Genomic DNA, 22,758 nt, shown 5'->3' with positions numbered 1-22,758 from the left:
ACTTATTAGCCAGCGCTACTCTGTTGTTTATGATTTTGTTGTCATGGAGGACTGATTGGGCTCATTGATATGATTTGAAAAATAGATGCTGCCTCATGGAATGGTATGCTTTAAGCATTACTGAAAAGTGCTATGTACATGTGAAAACTGAATGCCATATGCTGCATTTGATATAGGCCTATTGTTTACCTTTTTGTTGGTGCCACTTTGATACCTTGATAATATGCAGCTGTTTAAAGGGCAAATCCACTGATGAAACAATAACAAAATGATCGCCCCGCCTCTGTTTTGTGTATATATGTGTATATATATATATACATACAGTACCAGTACTGAATGAACACTTTAGTAACGGCATCCTTCCTCTCTTCCTTAAATTTGAAGGTTGCTTGTTAGCCATCTTTTCTTTTTATGTGTGTGTGTGAATACAATTGAAGTCAGAAGTTCACATACACTAAGTTGACTGTGCCTTTAAACAGCTTGGAAAATTCCAGAAAATGATGTCATGGCTTTAGAAGCTTCTGATAGGCTAATTGACATCATTTGAGTCAATTGGAGGTTTACCTGTGGATATATTTCAAGGCCTACTTTCAAACTCTGCCTCTTTGCTTGACATCATGGGAAAATCAAAAGAAATCAGCCAAGACCTCCACAAGTCTGATTCATCCTTGGGAGCAATTTCCAAACGCCTGAAGGTACCACGTTCATCTGTACAAACAATAGTACCCAAGTATAAACACCATGGGACCACGCAGCCGTCATACCGCTCAGGAAGGTAGAGATGAACGTACTTTGGTGCGAAAAGTGCAAATCAATCCCAGAACAACAGCAAAGGACCTTGTGAAGATGCTGGAGGAAACAGGTACAAAAGTATCTATATCCACAGTAAATGAATCCTGTATCGACATAACCTGAAAGGCTGCTCAGCAAGGAAGAAGCCACTGCTCCAAAACCGCCATAAAAAAGCCAGACTACGGTTTGCAACTGCACATGGGGACAAAGATCGTACTTTTTGGAGAAATGTCCTCTGGTCTGATGAAACAAAAATAGAACTGTTTGGCCATAATGACCATTGTATTGTTTGTAGGAAAAAGGGGGAGGCTTGCAAATGATAGTCCCACTAAGCGCAAACCAGATGGGATGGCATATCGCTGCCGAATGCTGTAGTAGCCATGCTGGTTAAGTGTGCCTTGAATTCTAATTAAATCACCAACAGTGTCACCAGCAAAGTACCCCCACACCATTACACCTCCTCCTCCATGCTTCACGGTGGGAACAACACATGCGGAGATCATCCGTCTCACAAAGACACAGCGGTTGGAACCAGAAATCTTACATTTCATCAGACCAAATGACAGATTTCCACCGGTCTAATGTCCATTGCTCGTGTTTCTTGGCCGAAGCAAGTCTCTGATTATTATTGGTGTCCTTTAGTGGTGGTTTCTTTACAGATATTTGAACATCAAGGCCTGGTTCATGCAGTCTCCTCTGAACAGTTGATGTTGAGATGTGTCTGTTACCTTGTCACAACACAACTGATTGGCTCAAACGCATTAAGAAGGAAAGAAATTGCACAAATTAACTTTTTACAAAGCACACCTGTTAATTGAAATGCATTCCATTCATGAAGCTGGTTGAGAGAATGCCAAGAGTGTGCGAGGCTTTCATCAAGGCAAAGCGTGGCTACTTTGAAGAATCTGAAATATAAAATATATTTTGATTTGTTTAACACTTTTTTTCGGTTACTACATGATTCCATATGTGCTATTTCATAGTTTTGATTTCTTCACTATTATTCTACAATGTAGAAAATAGTAAAAATAAAGAAAACCCCTTGAATGAATAGGTGTCCAAACTTTCCACTGGGACTGTATATACAGGTATCAGTAATTTACACTTTCATCAACATTCACAACTGACAAACACACAAGGGGTTAAAAAGAAAGTATACTTCAATTTTATTTAAAAATTTAAAAGCGGCTTACTTCAGTTTTCACATTTTAAATTTGCTATAATAACAGTCCAATTTCAGCTACATACAGCTTGTGAAAAAAATATAAAGGCATGCTAGTTCATTGTATGCTACAGGAGTACGCATGTATGTACACAGCACAGTATATCCTAGGATACCTTAAACTATGTATCACAGAAAAAGAGGCTGAAAAAAGAACATAGAATTATCACCGGTTCAACATAGAGAGATAAAGAAGCAGTGTGTTTGAATGTAACAATAGGAAAATAGTCAAACTTTTAATCATAACTTTGTGCTTTCAAATGAACAAATATAAAAGTCAGTCGTTGCGTGTAGACTTATCTGTTTAAGAACAAGGTCACTTTTGCAAAAGTTTAATTTGTGAAGACTTTGAGTGTGTACGGACACTTATTCATACAATTTTCCATTAGGAAACTCCTTCGTCATCAATGCCTGACTATTAAAGACAACACTGTACAGAACAGTATATGTTTTTCTCGCGGTCCTTGATTCAAACAGAATTATCCTCATATATCAGGAATTTACTTCATATATTATATATGAACCTTTTCCTTGTTGATACCTGCTCATTTTGTTCACACAGCACTTATACTGTACGTTATGAGTCCGGTCAAACACACAGTCAGTCCGTCACTGTTCAAAGTCATCTGCTGCATCCAGACTCCTCAACAACACTGAAACACAGCGGGTGCATCCCAAATGGTAACCTATTCCCTAATAAGTGCACTACTTTTGACCAAGGTAAATAGGGCTCTGGTCAAATGTAGAGCACTAAATAGGGAATAAGGTAGTGCACTTATTAATACAGTATATTCTCTCCAATTAGAATGATTTTTACCCAGAATTCATGGGGATGTGTAAACGTAAATTTATACACACCCTTCTGTATAACACAAAAAAGGGTATACATTTATTATACCCCTATATAGATTGACAATGTGTCAAACTCAATTCAGATTAATTTACCAATCTGACAGCAAACCTTTAGTTCAGATTTTAGAACACAAATCCGAGAGAATGCAGCAAGTGTCTTTTAACAGTTTATAACTGCCTATTCAGACCTCAGCCTAGCCAAGAGAACTCATACAGTATATAAGACTCTTATGAGTACTCATATACATTATTCACTGGCCTTACATATGCATACAACTCAGCACAGCTATCAGACTTCATTCGTTTTACATACAACTCCTGAACCCTTATAGGTAAGATATCATATACATAGTCATATACTCTATATACAAAAGTATGTGGACACCCCTTCAAATTAGTGGATTCGTCTATTTCAGCCACACCGGTTGATGACAGGTGTATACAACTGAGCACACAGCCATGTAATCTCCATAGACAAACATTAGCAGTAGAATGGCCTTACTGAAGAGCTCAGTGACTTACAACATGGCACCGTCATAGGATGCCAACTTTCCAACAACTCAGTTCATCAAATTGCTAGAGCTGCTAGAGCTGCCCCGGTCAACTGTAAGTGCTGTTATTGTGAAGTGGAAATGTCTAGGAGCAACAACGGCTCAGCCGCGAAGTGGTAGGCCACACAAGCTCACAGAACGGGACCGCCGTGTGCTGAAGTGCGTAGCGCAAAACAATTGTCTGTCCTTGGTTGCAACACTCCAAACTCCCTCTGGAAGCAATTTCAGCACAAGAACTGTTCGTCGGGAGCTTCATGAAATAGGTTTCCATGGCCGAGCAGCCGCACACAAGCCTAAGATCAGCATGTGCAATGCCAAGCATCGGCTGGAGTGGTTTAAAGCTCGCCGCCATTGGACTCTGGAGCAGTGGAAGCGCGTTCTCTGGAGTGATGAATCACGCTTCACCAAATGGCAGTCCGACAGACGAATCTGATTCTGTGCTTGCAACTTTGTGGCAACAGTTTGGGGAAGGCCCTTTCCTGTTACAGCAATGACAATTCCCCCATGCACAAAGCAAAGTCCATATAGAAATGGTTTGTCGAGATTGGTGTGGAAGAACTTGACTGGCCTGCACAGAGCTCTGCCATCAACCCCATCGAACATCTTTGGGATGAATTGGAACGCCGACTACGAGCCAGGCCCAATCGCCCAACATCAGTGCCCAACCTCACTAATGCTCTTGTGGCTGAATGGATGCAAGTCCCCGCAGCAATGTTCCAACATCTAGTGGAAAGACTTCCCAGAAGAGTGGAGGCTGTTATAGAAGCAAAGAGGGGACCAACTCCATATTAAAGACCATGATTGTGGAATGAGATGTTCGACGAGCAGGTGTCCACATATTTTTGCTCATGTAGTGTATGTTATTACTCCTAATGACATCTGTTTGTTATATTGCTATAACTCTTAATGACATCTGTTATGTCATCTGTTGTGTCAGTCTCATGGCAATGTTATGTAGCTTATCTATTAGCCCTCACCATACAATACTGAGATAACTCAAATACACAGCAATCAGCTAGGAGGTGCCACAGAGTATAGAACACAGCTATGAAGCTTAATTTAGCTACGCAGTGGGGGAAAGGGGAAGGGGAAAGGGAAAGGGGGATACCTTGTCAATTGTACAACTGAATGTATTCAACTGAAATGTGTCTTCCGCGTTTAACCCAACCCCTCTGAATCAGAGAGGTGGGGAGGCTGCCTTAATCGATGTCCACATAATCGGCGCGTATCAGTGGATTGTACACTGAAGTGCTACTATGGAGATGACAGCTATGAGGCTTTATAGAGCAGACATAGGGACTCTAGGAGACTTCATTGTGCACAGTGATCATCTCTGAGACTTCATAGAGCACACATTGGGCCTAACACATCATAATGTACGCGCCAGCTAAGACACCTTATAAAGTATACATCGGACCCAGCTAAGAGACCTCGTATAGTATACATAGTCTCCAATGAGACTTCATAAGGTATGCTTCCTATAAGAGCTCATAGAGGAATACTTAGGACTGGTCAAAATAACAGTTGTTTTCAAAACCGTTTCAACGATTGTCATACATTAGAAATTCAGATTGTGCATTCAAAGTCCAATTCCATCTAGCAAGATCCTGACTTTCTAATCCATGATCAATCATCAGAAGCGACACTATATTATGCATGAAACAAAACTCTTCCTCGACTTAAGGTTTCAGTTAATAGTCTGACAGGCTAAGCTTTCAAGCCTGGTCCGAGAACTGTTTGTCCTTTGCCAACTCCATTGCAGCCATTGTCAAGCCCTGTATGGCTCAGTTGGTAGAACATGGTGCTTGCAACAACAGGGTTGTGAGTTTGATTCCCACAGGGGACCCGTATGAGAAAATGTATGAACTCACTACTGTAAGTTGCTCTGTAAGTTGCTCTGGAAAAGAGTGCCTGCTACATGACTAAAATGTAACATTTTTGGCATAACAATTCTAGGAGTTGGCAGGACAGCATAAACAGACCCTACCCAGGCTATAAGCTTTCTGCCTGGGAGGAAACCTTTGAAACACAGGGTATGAAACTGATCTCAGTGTTCCACTTTCTGTACTTAGTTACAATGTGTGCATCCGAAATGGCACCCTAATGCCTATATAGTGTTGGTATAGGGAATAGGGTTCCACTTGAGGCGCAAACAAACATGGTCTTCAATTATAACTTTTTTTAAACAGGGCTATATTTTATTACACATAACGGACTTGGTGCTAGAATTTAGTTAAACACTTTGAAATAAATTCTGTCTACACTTGAACACATACTTCTTGCTCAGGCAAAAGGGGGACTACACTATTAAACAGTAGGCTAGAGCAGCTAGGTTTCAAGTCATATAAACCTATGGCTTGTGACTATACACCAAAGGAAATTACATCAGAACATTTCCAGGATTTTTCCTCATATTAAAAGTAGGTTGTCAGCAGTTGTCAGTCAGTTGCCTGTGGAGAAGTCATGGAAGCAAAGTCAAGAACAGAACAGGGCCTGTAGTAGAATAGTCCGTCCTAGAGTGGTTGTCAGTCTTGAACACTTGGTAGGTGAACATTTACAAACACAAAAAGAGACATTGGGTGGAGATGGTGTTGGACTCAAGCTCAGTACTGTAGTGACTGGTTGGGACTGTCAGGTGTAGTACTGTAGAACAGGTCACAGGTATAGTAGCTCAGTACTGTAGTGACTGGTTGGGACTGTCAGGTGTAGTACTGTAGAACAGGTCACAGGTATAGTAGCTCAGTACTGTAGTGACTGGTTGGGACTGTCAGGTGTAGTACTGTAGAACAGGTCACAGGTATAGTAGCTCAGTACTGTAGTGACTGGTTGGGACTGTCAGGTGTAGTACTGTAGAACAGGTCACAGGTATAGTAGCTCAGTACTGTAGTGACTGGTTGGGACTGTCAGGTGTAGTACTGTAGAACAGGTCACAGGTATAGTAGCTCAGTACTGTAGTGACTGGTTGGGACTGTCAGGTGTAGTACTGTAGAACAGGTCACAGGTATAGTAGCTCAGTACTGTAGTGACTGGTTGGGACTGTCAGGTGTAGTACTGTAGAACAGGTCACAGGTATAGTAGCTCAGTACTGTAGTGACTGGTTGGGACTGTCAGGTGTAGTACTGTAGAACAGGTCACAGGTATAGTAGCTCAGTACTGTAGTGTCTGGTTGGGATGGCAGGTGTAGTACTGTAGAACAGGTCACAGGTATAGTAGCTCAGTACTGTAGTGACTGGTTGTGAGGTTGTAAGGGGCAGTTTAGTTGGTAATTCATGCTTCATGCCCCTATCCTCCCCTCATCTTCCTCTTCTTTAAAAACACACCATAACTGTCAACTGACGGTGGCCATTCAACATTTAGAATAGTCAGGCATTGAACAGAAAATGAAGTCAGATGTTCTGTTGTGCTGTGGAGGCGATAGGACGGCCACCCGCTGTTTCCAAAAGCGTTCGTCGCCACGGTCTGTTTTGCCCTAATCTGAAATTGTTTGTAGCCACTACCCAGGTCAGGTCACCATTCCAATATCCACCAGGGCATGAGGTTAAGGGAGGCTAAAGATGGATATCACAGATGCAGAGGCAGTGGGCTGGGTTTAGGTTAGGGGCTGTCTGGATCATCTAGCCACGGTCATAGTGCTGAGAGAGTAGGAGAGGGTCATTTGAGATGTGCCCCTTTGTCCAGTCAGTGCTGAGGATCCATTGTTGTTGTTGTTTATTTATTTGTCTGTCCGTTTGTCTCGTTTGAGTGCTGGTTAATGTCGTCATAGGGACTACAAAGGCCCTTTGAACTGGTTCCCAGAGAGATGCTGGCGGATTGAAGGCTTGGAGCCCGCAGCGTCACCCAGTTTACGCCACACCACCTGAGAACACAACACAGGACAGGAAACACTGTTACACAACACTGTCATACAATGGATATACTACAGTATATCCAGCCCTTTAAGATGAGTGAGGGTCTCTAGAAATGCCAGGTGGTAGGGACATTTAGTACTAATTATACTAATAAGGTTTGAAAACACTGTTATATAAAGCTTTTTATTGTCGAACATTTTATTATGACCTGTGTGTTGTTGGGGTCTACAAAGGGAGGTCACAGAGACTGGAATCCATCAATCCAGCCAGCCAATAACAGTCTACCAAAATGTATGTTCCACATAATCTGAGCACACAATGCAACCTTAGGGACAAAACAAAAGTTGTAAAACACATAACTCCCAACTCCAAGATGGACCATGTAACATAGACCTCACCAGGATGTTGGTGTATTAATCTCTTTATGGTTGATGGGATACTTGACTGTAAATAGTTGCGTTGTGCCTCCATGTGCTCTGTGTCTCTTCCATGTACAGAGCTCTGTCCGGAAAAACCAACAGGCATCACTTAGTGCTGAAAGACTAGAAGGGCCTGGGGTCGTCCCTGCAAGAAAAGTGTCATCACACAGTGTCACGCCCTGACCATAGAGAGCCTTTTATTCTCTATGTTGGTGAGGTCGGGGTGTGACTAGGGTGGGTAATCTAGGTTGTTTTATTTCTATGTTGGCCTGGTATGGTTCCCAATCAGAGGCAGCCGGTTATAGTTGTCTCTGATTGGGGATCATATTTTGGCAGCCATTTCCCCACTGTGTTTTGTGGGATCTTGTTTTGTTTATGTGCAGTTGCCTGTGAGCACTTCACTTGCTTCACGTTTCGTTTGTTCGTTTATTGTTTTGTATTTGCTGAAGTTTCACTTTGTAATAAAGATGTGGAACGCTACGTACGCTGCGCCTTGGTCCAGTTCTTACGACGATCGTGACACACGGGTCCCAGAGTACCCCACTCCACTGTCTCAGGCTGTATGGTTGTGGCCCAAATGATAACCTATTCCTTTAATATTACACTAACCCTATCGGCTCTAGTCAAAAGTAGTGCACTATCAAGGAAATAGAATGCCATTTTGAGCCTACATTTGTGGGGGTGGACGGAGGATGTGATGTTGAGATGAGAGAATGGGGAGGGGCCTGTAGCTTCTATCCCATAGTCCTATCCTCCTAGCCTTCCAATCCTATCCTGTCCTATCCTGGCCTATCCTAGGCCTGGGAGGTGTATATAGCACGGAGAATAGAACTCGGAGGCTTAAAAGGCCTCAATAGGAGCTTCCATTGTTTCTCCCAGTGAAGTTATTTTAATTGTGCAGACAAGTGTGTCGTTAACACTACGGCTCCTTTATGGGAGCCTCCAATTAAAGCAGGGGGAAGCCAGGGGGTGAGAGGGGGAGGAGAGGTGAGAGGGAGGGAGGAGGGAGGGAGGGAGGGTAATTGTGCAATAATTTAAACACTGCCCTCCGTCAAAGCGATGGCATGCTTGTGATTCTGACAGGCAAACAAACAGAAATGGGGAGAGAGAGAGAGAGAGAGAGAGAGAGAGAGAGAGAGAGGAAGCTGCAACTCGACAGTCCCCTCGTATCTTCATCAAGCTCTCATTATTAGCTTTTTGGGATAGGAGAGGGAGAGAGGAAGAGAGACGAAAGGAAACGAGTGAGGGAGAGAGAGAGAGTAAAAGTGAGAGGGGGCGAGAGAGGTCGTGTGGGAGGGAGGGAGGAGAGAGTTCCTTACGTTACACATCTCCCTGACGATGGCCTTCTCCTTCTCACTGAGGTCCTTGTCGTAGTCTTCAGGGATCTTCTTCTCCAGGTTCTCATGGACCTCCAGCACCTTCATGGCATGGACCACAGCCTCGGGCTTCTGGCCCACAGGGAGGTAGTCTGCTGGGGGGGACGGCTCACCACTAGGGGTCCTACCGGAGCCCTGGGGAGAGATGGTCAGAGTGGTCACACACATACTTTATTTTCAGAGATGTGAGCAATCTAAATTAATCCCCCCACCTCCCTTCTCTCTCTCCCTGGGGAACTATAGTTCACCAACCCAGACCCCTAAAGGAGGGTAAATCCCTGGTTTAATCAGCTCATTACAACTTTCATCTCCCCTGGTCTTTCCTGACCCTGGTCAAACTCTCTACTCTCCTGTGTCTCTCCATCTCTGGGTCACAGCTAATGCAAAAAGAGGTCGTTGAGAGACAGGAGGAGGGGCCCTATCTATCCCAGCTCTATCCTATTCATTCCCAGCTCTCACTGTCCAAGCACTTAGTTATCCCCATCTCTGGTTCTATCCCAGCTTTGCTCAGTCACAGCCTTTTGAGCACCACTCTAGCGTTAAATCCTCAACCATCCCAACCAGCATTCCATCACCGGTCCCCCTGAGCAGAGAGAGAGAGGGATAAAGGAATATAGGGATAAAGGGAGAGAGAGAGAGAGAGAGAGAGAGAGAGAGAGAGAGAGAGAGAGAGAGAAAAGAGAGGGAAAGAGAGATCGATAGAGAGAGAGAGAGACAGAGAGATAGAGAAGAGAGAGCATGAAGAGGAAGAGGAAGAGTGTGACCAGAGTGTGAGCGACACACATAAAGCTGAGAGTGCAATAACAACAGGCCCATAGTCAATGGTGTAGAGGCATTATGGAAGAGGAGGGAAGTGAACCTGATCGGGCTGCCAGTCTAACATTACACAGTTGGTATCAATACGCAGTATCAATACTCAGAGAACACCGACACAGACACACCATACTTATGTGCGTCCCAAATGGCACCCTATTCCCTGTATAGTGCACTACTTTTGACATGGGCCCATATGACTCTGGTCAAAAGTAGTGCACTATGTAGGGTAGTGTTTCCCAACCCTGGTCCTCGAGTAACCCCAACAATACACATTGTTGTTGTAGCCCTGGATAAACACACCTTATTCAGCTCATTGAGGGCTTGATGATTAGTTGACAAGTTGATTCAGGTGTGCTTGTCCAAGGTTACAATACAAATGTTTACTGTTAGGGGTACTGGAGGAACACCAGGGTTGGGACACACTGATGAAGGGAATAGAGTGCCATTTGGGACGTAGCCTGAGCAAAGATGATAAGAAAGTCTAAAAGAAAACATAAAGAGAGGCTCTAAAGGACAAATATTTTCAACCAACAATTTTTACAACATAGAGAATCACTGCTTCTGCGTCAGAAACAACTTTGATTGACTTTGAAATTTGATTGATTGCTCTCTGTTATGTGAGAAAGTCGTGACTTTGACATTTGATTGATTGCTCTCTGTTATGTGAGAAAGTCGTGACTTTGACATTTGATTGATTGCTCTCTTGCTATGTGAGAAAGTCGTGACTTTGCCTCAGTCAGTGCTACAGAGGTGGGATCACGATCGCTGGGCAAATGTTTTCTTGTGACGGATGTATGGGTATGTATGGGATGGGGGCGACCCCTCTACAATTTCAACGTCTAGTTTTGATTTACATTTGGTGTAATCAATTTAAAATTTCACCATGTCATTGGATTTCGGGTTTAAAGTTGGGTGAAAAGAATGTTGATTACTTTTTTCAAATCCAAATACGTTTTTTCAAGATGACACAACCTCATCACAATGATCAATTAATTTTTTTTATGACGTGGAAACAACATTGATTCAACCGGTGGGCTCTCTCTCTACCCATCATAGGTAGCCCCTGGCAACACGTATTGAAGTAACACACAAGTTATGTCAAACAATAAGCAAATATGAAGAATAATATAAAGAATAATAGTACAAATATTTGGAGCACCTTAAATGAAATTTTGGTCAAAAAGGCGAACTCAGCTCCATCCTTCATTGAATCAGATGGTTCATTCATCACAAAACACACTTATATTGCCAACTACTTTAATGATTCTTTCATTGGCAACATTTGCATGACATGCCAACAACAAACTCTGAACCAGCACATCCATTCATAACAGACCAACTTATGAAAGATATGCATTCTCATTTGAATTCCGTAAAGGGAGTGTGGAAGAGGTGAACAAATTACAATGACAAGGCACCTGGGTCTGACAACTTGGATAGAAAATGACTGAGGATGATAGCGGACTGTATTGCCACTCCTATTGGCCATCTCTTCAATCTAAGCCTACAGGAAAGTGTGTGCCCTCAGGCCTGGAGGGAAGCAAAAGTCATTCCGCTACCCAAGAATAGCAAAGCACCCTTTACTGGCTCAAACAGCCCACTAATCAGTCTGCTACCAACCCTTAGTAAACTTTAGATTTTTTTTTGTGTTTGACAAGATACAAAGATATTTCACAGTAAACAAATTACCAACTGACTTTTAGCATGCTTACAGTATAGGAATGGGCACTCACCATGTACCGTACTTACAGAAAGGACTGATGATTGGCTGACAGAAATGTATAATAAAAAGATTGTGGGAGCTGTTTTGTTAGACTTCAGTGCAGCTTTTGACATTATTGATCATAATCTGCTGCTGGAAAAACGTATGTGTTATGGCTTTACACCCCCTGCTATATTGTAGATTGAGAGTGACCTGTCTAACAGAACACAGAGAGTGTTCTTTAATGGAAGCCTTTCAAACATACTCCAGGTAGAGTCGGGCATTCCCCAGGATAGTTGCCTAGGCCCCTTACTTTTTTCAATCTTTACTAATGACCTGCCATTGGCATTGAGTAAAGTCTGTGTGTCTATGTATACTGATGACTCCACATTATACACATCAGCTACCCACAGCAAGTGAAATCACTGCAACACTTAACAAAGAGCTGAAGTCAGTTTTAGAATGGGTGGCAAGTAATAAGCTAGTGCTAAACATTTCAAAACTAAAAACATTGTATTTGGGACAAACTATTCACTAAACCCTACACCTCAACTAAATCCTGTAATAAATAATGTGGAAATTGAGCAAGTTGAGGTGACTAAACTGCTTGGTGTAACCCTGGATTATAAACTGTCATGGTCAAAACATATTGACACAACGGTAGCTAAGATGGGGAGAGGTCTGTCTGTAATAAAGAGCTGCTCTCCTTTCTTCACATCGCTATCAACAAAACAGGTCCTACAGGCCCTAGTTTTATCGCACCTGGACTTCTGCCCAGTCATACGGTCATGGGCCACAAAGAGAGACATAAGCAATAAAGCAGCACGGCTGGCCCTTAAATGTACTCTGAGAGCCAACATCAATGGCATGCATGTCAACCTCTCCTGGATCAAAGTAGAGGAGAGATTGATTGCATCACTACTTGTCTTTGTGAGAGATGCTGAAAGCACTGAGCTGTCTGTTCAAATGACAGCTCTCGCTCAGACACCCATGCAAAACCCACAAGACATGCCACCAGGGGTCTCTTCACAGTCCCCATGTCCAGAACAGACTCTGGGAAATGCATAGTACAACACAGAGCCATGACTACATGGAACTTTATTCCCCATCAAGTATCTCATGCAAGAAGTTAAATCTGATTTAAAAAAAACTATAAAACTACACGGACTGTGAAGAGACACACACACCCAGGCACACACTCACGCATACGCACACACACGCTAGCACACGCACTCTACATACACGCACATTGTAATACTATCGTATGATGCTATTATGCATTTTGTATTGTAGATATATGTATTGGTGTAACAATGTTATATGATGTACTGTTTTATTTGAGTTTTTTTGTGTGCTGTATGTGCCTTAATGTGTTTGGACTCCAGGAAGAGTAGCTGCTGCCTTGTTAGCAGCTGATGGGGATCACAACAACAGAAAATCCACCCACCATATAAAGTGAATATCAGGCCATGTCATTGGCTGTGTGACATGACATGAGAGAGAGAGAGCCAGCAGCATACCACCCTGCAGAGATGTTAACCCTGGTGTCCTGGCTACATTTCCAATCAGGCCCTTATTCCATCATGGCCACCTAATCATCCCCAGCTTCCAATTGGCTCAGTCATCCCCTCTCCTCCACCCTGTAACTATTCTCCAGGTCGTTGCTGTAAATTAAAATGTGTTTTCCGTCAACTTACCTGGTTAAATAAGAGAGAGAGAGAGAGAGAGAGAGAGAGAGAGAGATGTTGCATTATTCAAAGCATCACCTCCTGTGTGTTTGAAGTGAGAGTTCAAAGTCATGCTAATCAGGATAGGAGTCTAGAGTATGTATGTCTCTCACTCCAGAACACACACACACACACACACACACACACACACACACACACACACACACACACACACACACACACACACACACACACACACACACACACACACACTACAGACAGGCTGTATCCCACGCCACACACTATTAATTGTTTTCTCCTTCCTGTGGATGAAGAGTACCTGAGTGGTTAGTGGTTACCATGACAACTCTAGATGTCTTTTATCATGACCAATCAGAATACTGATTAGCTAAACAAGACTCTCCTCTTTTTCTTCTCCTCTCTCTCCTTATTATCTCTATTCTCTCTCCCTCTCCTCTCTTTCTCTCTCTATACCCTCTCTCCCCACCTCTCTCCTTTAGTCTCTTTTCCTTCCTTCCTCACATCTCTCCTCTCCTTCCCAATCTCATATGCACTCTCCCTACCCTATTCTCCTCTCCCTCCCCCTGTTCTCCTCTCCATGCCAAGGTGAGAGCTGGAAAGGAGGATGAACATTTCAGACATAAGGGATGTCCAGGGCTGGCTCCAGGCATAAGGGATGTCCGGGGCTGGCTCCAGGCATAAGGGATGTCCGGGGCTGGCTCAAGGCATAAAGCGATATAAGCGGTCGCTTAGATATCCAGGCTGCTAGGTTTTATTTAAAGAAAATGTGGGGTCCCAACTTCCTGTTGAGAGTTAGAATAATAGAATACACAAGGTGCAAGGTTGAAATTTGGTTGTTCATCAGAAATTATCTTCACCCCATGGCAAAATGGGTAGAATTACAGGAAATTAGCTTTAAAACTGCAAATATATATATATATTCCTCATGGCGAAATGAGCAGAATTTTATGATTTTTTAAATAACATTGAGAAATGTTCTCTACACCCTGTGGCAAAATGTCTACAACTGCAGAAAAATTGCTTAAACCTGAAAGTTTCTCTCCACTGACAAGAGCAGGGCCGTGGGGGGGGCGATGTCCTCTGGTTAGACACGGAACCAATAGAGAGACAGGTGACGTCTCAGGGCTGTGAAAGAGAGAGCGAGAGAGAGGTGGAGACAAGAGGGAGGTAGGTGGCAATAAGGAAAAAGAGAGAGCTTGAGTGGAATGGAAGAAAGACTGGATTTGAGACAGAGAGGGGTGGTGAAAACTAGGGGGAATATAACATTTGACATTTTAGTCATTTAGCTGACGCTCTTATCCAGAGCGACTTACAGTTGTGAATGCATACATTTCATAATTTTTTTTTTTTTTGCATACTGGTCCCCCATGGGAATCGAACCCACAACCCTGGCATTGCAAACACCATGCTCTACCAACTGAGCCACACGGGACCACTATATAAGAGAGTGAGAGAGAGAGAGACTCCAGATTCAGTCTCCAGCTCAAGGCTGGGTTAGAGAATCAAAGACAGATAAACAGTGTGAGGGGGGTGGAAGTTAGGGTTAACATGAGGTATTGTTGTTTTAAGGTCTTCTTTAGTACTCAGGGTTATTGGGTAAAGTCTGAGTTCTGTTTACATTAAAGACCTGAGGTTATTGTCTCTTAACTCTTAGACTCAGGGTGGAATATGAGAGGCAGGACTGGAGTAAAGGTGCATATTACTGGAGGCTGACATTCAATACTGGAAAGTGTGATCATACACCTTGAAATGTGGAGGAGCTGGAGAGGGTTTGAAACTGAAGTGTGTGTAAGTCCAGTTCAAAGCAGGTCTGTGAAGTGATACTGAGGTCAGCCACAGACCAGCTCATTTCTGGAGAGAGAAAATGTTCATTGGTAGCACTGGTGCTCCAAACTTACAAAAGTTAGGAGCACCACATAAAATCTAAGAGTACCAGAAATATTTTTTCATTGATTCAGATATAGCCTACATTGGGCCTATATGAATCCTAGTTACTTTTGAAGCACATCTCATGAAAAATATATCACTTTTCCTTTCCTTTCCGTGCCACCAAGTGTTTTTTTATTCTTATTTTTTCATTTTTTTATTGGATATTAAAACATACAATCTACCTGTAGTGAAGCCACTGAACATTTACATTACATTCAGTCATCTAACAGACTTGCATCCAGAGCGACCCACAGGAGCAACCAGGGTCAAGCACGCCGACAGATCTCCCACCAAGTCAAAACGGGGACCTGAACCAGCGACCCATCAGTCACCGGCCCAAGCACCCAACCGCCAGGCCACCAACCCACCAGGATCCCCCCACAGTTCCCCAAGAGCTGCCCCTCAAGCACCCAAGTGTTTGCATATACAGGTAAAGTTAGTAGAGCTGCACAGTATTGCCAAAAAATTGAATTGTGATTTTTCATCCAAATATTGCGATTTGACTTGCAATATAGATAAAAACACTTTGGTGAACTGTTGGAATGATTATTCTAATTCTATGGTTGTTGTTGTTTGTAGGTAGGAGTTATGACAGGGTAGGAACAAAAGTGTTGATAAGTGTTTCCCAGGGGACCCTAGTGATGTTTGAACAGATGTTACATTTAGGCAAAAATTGTAGTAAGTTGCACAAACAACGTGCTGATCTACACCACCAGCATTTAGCTAGTTAGCGAATAGCATTAGCATAATGTTTGAAACATGCCAGCTTCCTTAGACTAACTAACATTTTGCAGAGATAACGATACACAAACGAATAGTATAATAAAGAAAAATAACTGGATTCATATTTAGAAGAAATGTGGAAAGCAGTATCGTTCTTGTTTTGGAAGACGATACACTATATAAACAAAAGTAAGTGGACACCCCTTGAAATTAGTGGATTCAGCTATTTCAGCTACACCCATTGCTGACAGGTGTATAAAATCGAGCACATCTCCCGAGTGGCGCAGTGGTCTAAGGCACTGCATCGTAGTGCTAGCTGTGCCACTAGAGATCCAGGTTCTTGTCCAGGCTCTGTCGCAGCCGGCCGCGACCCGGGAGACCCATGGGGCGGCGTACAATTGGCCCAGCGTCGTTCGGGTTAAGGGAGGGTCTGGCCGGCAGGGATGTTCTTGTCCCATCGCGTACTAGCGACTCCTGTGGCAGGCCGTGCGCAATGCACGCTGACACAGTCACCAGGTGTACGGTGTTTCCTCTGACATATTGGAGTGGCTGACTTCTGGGTTAAGTGGGCATTGTGTCAAGAACCAGTGTGGCTTGGCTGGGTTGTGTTTCGGAGGACGCACGGCCTCGACCTTCATCTCTCCTGAGTTTGTACGGGAGTTGCAGTGATGGGACAAGACTGTAACTGCCAATTGGATACCATGAAATTGGGGTAAAAAAAAAATATATATTTATAAATAAATAAATAAAATTGAGCACACAGCCATGCACACAGCTCAGTGACTTGCAACATGGCACAGTCATAGGATGCTAACTTTCCAACAAGTCAGTTCGTCAAATTTCTGCCCTGCTAGAGCTGCCCCGGTCAACTGTAAGTGCTGTTATTGTGAAGTGGAAACGTCTAGGAGCAACAACGGCTCAGCCGCAAGTGGAAGGCCACACAAGTTCACAGAACGGGACCACCGACTGCTGTAGCGCGTAGCGTGTAACACTCACTACCGAGTTCCAAACTGCCTCTAGAAGTAACGTCAGCACAAGAACTGTTCATTGGGAGCTTCATAAAATGGGTTTCCATGGGGGAGCAGCCGCACACAAGCCTAAGATTACCATGTGCCACGCCAAGCGTCAGCTGGAGTGGTGTAAAGCTTGTCGTTATTGGACTCTGGAGCAGTGGAAATGCGTTCTCTGGAGTGATGAATCACGCTTCACCATCTGGCAGTCCGATGGACGAATCTGGGTTTGGCGGATGCTACTAGAACGCTACCTGCCTGAATGCATAGTGCCAACTGTAAACTTTGGTGGAGGATGAATAATGGTCTGAGGCTGTTTTTCATGGTTCGGGCTAGGCCCCTTAGTTCCAGTGAAGGGAAATCTTGCAGCTGCAGCACACAATAACCTTCTAGACGATTCTGTGCTTCCAACTTAACTTTGTGGCAACAGTTTGGGTAAGGCCCTTTCCTGTTTCAGCATGACAATGCCCCCATGTACAAAGCGAGGTCCATACAGAAATGGTTTGTTGAGATTGGTGTGGAAGAACTTGACTGGCCTGCACAGAGCCCTAACATCAACCCCATCGAACACCTTTGGAATGAATTGGAACGCTGACTGCGAGCCAGCCCTCGTTGCCCAACAACAGTGCCCGACCTCACTAATGTTCTTGTAGCTGAGCGGAAGCAAGTCCCCGCAGCAAAGTTCCAACATCGAGTGGAAAGCCTTCCCAGAAGAGTAGAGGCTGTTATAGCAGCAAAGGGGGGACCAATTCCATATTAATGACCATGATTTTGGAATGAGATGTTCGACGAGCAGGTGTCCACATACTTTTGGCCATGTAGTGTATGTGTTGAGTGCATGAATTGACAGCATGCTTAGAGAATAAACAGCGTGGAGGAACTGTGTGCTGCCTGCTTGAGTGACAGCGGGCGGGGCTTGGTGTGTGTGGCCCAGGAACTGGAAGTACGCAGTCATGGAGGGAGAGAGAGGACTCTATGACACCGGGAGGCTGCGGTAAAGCAATTTTTTTTCTAGCTGCACTGGTGATCCCAAATTAAAACTGCAGGTCGCCAGCAGAATATTTTGTTGCATATGCGACCAAATTGGTCGCACTTTAGATCCCTGCACACACACACACACACACACACACACACACACACAGACACACACACACACACACACACCAGGAGTGGTTTAGCAAACTATACGTACATTCTGCATGGCATCCTGCTGGTACTGTGTGAGAGAGGAGAGCTGAGACTCAGAGTGGTAGAGAGACAGACCCTTCCTCAGACTGTTCAGATCACCACTGTTAGCCTGCTGAATGACAGACAGAGCGAGAGAGAGAGAGAGAGAGAGAGAGAGAGAGAGAGAGAGAGAGAGAAAGAAAGAAAGAGAGAACATTTAGAGGAAAAGTGCACACAGAAGGCAAAGAACAGAATATGTGCTGCCGATCTCCTCTGGACAAGAGATAGAAGCACAAGCGTAGTAGTTGAGAGGCTTGATGCTCAGGATTGTCAACGGGCCATTTAAGGCCACCTTGTAGTTGTGAGTTCAGCCAGTTCAGTTCATTTATACCCTATATATCAGTGAAAATGGCCAGCGTGTGTTTTGAATCCTCCTGTCTGGCATACAGTAAATGGCATCCCTCTGCCTCAGGTCACTGTGACATTAGATGGGACCAAAAAGTCAATGAACATTCCCTCCTGCCTTTACATATGTCACAAATCTGTGTCGGTCTCACTGGACAAGGTAATACAACAGAGACAAGACAGATTTTAGTAGATAAATAAAATAAGATAAAACTGTATAGCAGGCTTTGGAGGGGTATGACCTCTTTCTATGTGCGTGTGTGAGGTCATTACGATGAGCTCACTCTAAACCGTGTGTTTTTAATCAGTGATTTTACTGCTTGAAGACATCCTTTGCGTTTAGTTTTCCTTTCACTCATCTCATTCATTGCTTCTGGTTTGCTTTGACTTCTTTCATTTATTGTTTTAATTTGAAATGTGTTGGGATTTTAAATGCGCTTAAAATAAAGTTTGGTTGATCTAGATTCCACAGCGTCTATTTTACCCTCTGGGCCACGTAAGGAAAGCAAACCAGGCATTTCATTTGATTCGGACATCGGTATCTGTTCAGTGTTATTTTGCATTTATCTGACGCGAACAGCAACCCTTCAGTTCAGCTCGAGAAAAAAAAAAACACACACACATGCACACACACCTTATGGTTCGACTCCCTGACTGGTCTGTGCTACCTGCTACCCTGAGGGATGGATTTTGTGTTCTTTTTCAGTGTTCTATGTTCTCTTTGTGTGGAGTGCAGAAGAAGGGATCGACATGTTGCCACCCCAACACACAGAGCGGTAGCGTGTCGTCTTTGGGGCCGTTGGAGCAGCACAAAAGCCCCGTGTAAATCCCTTTTTTTGGAGTGTGTTTGTGTCACTGCACGGACCTTCTCTCTCAGTCTCTCGCTCTGTTCTGATTGGTGTTGTGTGCTTACAGCTCATATGGGATTGGCTCAGTGGGATTACAGTATCGTCCCCATAGTGAAGCCTGTTGTAATCATAGAGCTGTATATATGGGGATATGTCTACATCAACAGGACACTCATAACTGAATCCCAAATGACACCCTATTCCCTAGTAGGTGCACTATTGGCCAGGGCCAATTGGGTGGCATTTGGGACACATCCTACAGTTCTAGCTGATGCCATAATGATGCTCTCTCTGGTTGTTACAATGTTAGTACAACTCTGCACTAACTCTGCACTCCCTTCTACTCTAGTGTGTATGTGTGCATTCATGTGTGTGTGTGTGTGTGTGTGTGTGTGTGTGTGTGTGTGTGTGTGTGTGTGTGTGTGTGTGTGTGTGTGTGTGTGTCTGTGTGTTCTAGGATCTCCCAGTAGAGGGTAGAGATACTGAGAATCGGTTTGTCTGTGTGTGTGTGTGTTGTTGCTCTTCACCGATTCCTTTCGTGTGAAATCAGACAGCAGACAGAATGACAATGAGAAGCCATGAAACATTCAGTCCATGTGTGATTTCTCCTGCCCTCCCATTATTTTAACCCAATCCATTATTGAAGACCACTTTCCCTGTGATACTGAATTATTCAATTAACCCTATCATCCCAGCAGGTAGAATCTCTCTCTCTCTCCTCCCCATCTCCCCTGTGTACTCGATTACTCTGCAATATTTAGCTTTCGCTATTCGCTCTCTTTCATCTCTCACATTCTCTATTTATACTTTGAAAAATACACTCTCTGCTGCTTCCTCTGTCTCTCCCACGAGAGAGCTTGGGTTTGAGAAAGTGAGAGGGGGAGAAAGTAAGAGAGAGACAGAGGGCGAAGAGAGAGAAAAATATCAACGGAGTGGTGATGGTTTTCACCATGGTAATAAGACAGCTGCAGTGTTTTACCTGTGATAGCAGCTGCTTGTTGTCATCCTCTAGGATGCTGACCTTGGTCTCCAGTTGCCTGATGTAGTTTGAAGATGGATCTGGAAGAAAAAGAAGAAGAGAAAACATAATGTAAAAGATTGTCAGTCAGTGTCCCAAATAGCACCCTCTTCCCAATATACTGTTAGTGCACTACTTTTGAACAGGCTCCATATATAGATATATATACAGTGAGGGAAAAAATTATTTTGATCCCCTGCTGATTTTGTACGTTTGCCCACTGGCAAAGAAATGATCAGTCTATAATTTTAATGGTAGGTTTATTTGAACAGTGAGAGACAGAATAACAAAAAAATCCAGAAAAACGCATGTCAAAAATGTTATAAATTGATTTGCATTTTAAATGAGGGAAATAAGTATTTGACCCCCTCTCAATCAGAAAGATTTCTGGCTCCCAGGTGTCTTTTATACAGGCAACGAGCTGAGATTAGGAGCACACTCTTAAAGGGAGTGCTCATAATCTCAGTTAATCTCAGACACCTGTCCACAGAAGCAATCAATCAATCAGATTCCCAACTCTCCACCATGGCCAAGACCAAAGAGCTCTCCAAGGATGTCAGGGACAAGATTGTAAACCTACACAAGGCTGGAATGGGCTACAAGACCATCGCCAAGCAGCTTGGTGAGAAGGTGACAACAGTTGGTGCGATTATTCGCAAATGGAAGTAACACAAAAGAACTGTCAATCTCCCTCGGCCTGGGGCTCCATGCAAGATCTCACCTCGTGGAGTTGCAATGATCATGAAAACGGTGAGGAATCAGCCCAGAACTACACGGGAGCAGGGGCGAAAATCTGATATCAACTTTGGAGGGGACAATTACATGAAATTTTCTCAAGAGCAATTCCTGAGGGGGACACCAAAAGTAGTGCTGTAACACATAGCCTACATTGTAATATGGTAAATGTATATTGAGGAACCAAAGAAATAAGGTGTTTGCCGTACTCCTAACTACCGGTACCCAAAACTACACAACTAATCACAACAGCAATACCATTGCCTTTAACAAATCTTAGTTCAGTCACCAGTTTAAGTTGAGAGTGGGGGTATCCATGGCATTTTCCAATTATGTTCCTATTTTACAAGTTAAAAAAATTGAGAACCTTTCATAATGTTGCCAAACAAAGACTCAACAAACTTACCTGAGACTCCCTGTCTCTGCCAGTTCCCCTGCATATCTGTCCCCAACTCTGCTGTCTGTGTGCCATCTGTTGCCTGCTCTGCCTAATGACATCATTGTGAAACATTTACATTAGAATTTCATTTCTTTCTTATGAACATTTTATCAACTAGTCTTTGAGATATTAGGCTACTAGGGTTCTTACTTTGCATTTTGGTGTACTGAGAAATACTCTGATGTCCGTCTTTTATTTTTCTGCCATTTTTCTACCTGGCTGGCTGGCTACACACACACACACACACACAGTGTGTAGGTTATTTACAGTAGGAGATGTGCTTCTATCATCTTATCTTTTATCATTCTATTTGGGCTTCGATCTAAAAGGTAGCTAGCAAATGTGAAACGGATTAAAATGACAAGAGTTGACAGATGTATGAGTTTACCATTTACACAACATATGCTGCAACCTTTTGTAATTTTAATAGTTTGTTTCATATTGGCTGGCTTCCAACAATAGTTGAATTTGCAAAGCTAGCGAGCACCAATTCAGTTTCAGTGGTGTTTGCTATAATCTTTGCTACCCGGGTTAAATAAAGGTGAAATAAAATAAATAAATAAATAAAAGTTCCCTTGCGACAATTTAGCTTTTGTAACGAGACCATTAAATATATTTAAGACAATGGAAGAAGAGAGTGTAGTTCTGTTCAGTTTGGACTTCAGTTTATCGCTAACCTTATCACAGGGACTTTGAAGCACTAATTTAAATCATCTGCATGCTGATCTTGGAATAAATTGACGATAGCAAAGATTCCATCTTTGACAAGGCCACATAAATGGAATAGGTAATAGCTAGCTTAATAGTTAATATTTGCGCGCTAGCTCTGCATATTCAGCTAGTGTGTGTGTGCGATTGACTGGATTAACCTCACGTTAGTTACGTTCATTGAGTGCCTTTCAGACAGTAGATACGACCCCTCTGTTACCTTGCCAACTAAGGAACTGGCAGTGGATCAAACCATTGTGAGGCAAAGGGTGGGGGGGTCGCAATCTTTTGAAACTTAAAAACGCGCTATTAAGTGTCTATAATCAGCACAATTGCTTTCATTGCGTATTATTAATATTATCTAAATTACATAGTTATGTTTCAGTGATATATTGGGGGGGACAAATCATATTTTTCCCAGGATGGGGGGGGTCGTGTCCCCCCCGTCCCCCCCGGGATTTCCACCCCTGCACGGGAGGATCTTGTCAA

General features: G+C 43.3%; 1 protein-coding gene across 4 annotated transcripts in view; it reads right to left on the bottom strand.

Moving 5' to 3' along the window:
• Positions 1-1,934: 1,934 nt before the first annotated feature.
• Positions 1,935-22,758, bottom strand: part of ccdc85ca (coiled-coil domain containing 85C, a) — a 60,789-nt gene continuing 39,965 nt past the window's right edge. The window contains exons 2-5 of one of the 4 annotated variants that reach the window (XM_014194899.3): positions 20,349-20,428; positions 18,142-18,246; positions 9,004-9,195; positions 1,935-7,273 (exon numbers count right to left, since the gene is read on the bottom strand). In XM_014194899.3, coding sequence (XP_014050374.1) covers positions 7,184-7,273; positions 9,004-9,195; positions 18,142-18,246; positions 20,349-20,428 — 467 coding nt within the window. In that variant the 3' untranslated portion in view covers positions 1,935-7,183. Of the gene's footprint in view, positions 7,274-9,003; positions 9,196-13,524; positions 14,413-18,141; positions 18,250-20,348; positions 20,429-22,758 lie in introns of those variants that run through there. The other 3 variants (XM_014194890.3, XM_014194909.3, XM_045717690.2) reach the window with 3 other exon arrangements.

This window comes from Salmo salar, chromosome 01 (assembly GCF_965601325.2).
Source record: "Salmo salar chromosome 01, fSalSal1, whole genome shotgun sequence".
Lineage (NCBI taxonomy): Eukaryota > Metazoa > Chordata > Actinopteri > Salmoniformes > Salmonidae > Salmo > Salmo salar.
The sequence above is the reverse complement of the archived record's forward strand: the minus strand, read 5'-3'. Positions and strand labels throughout refer to the sequence as shown.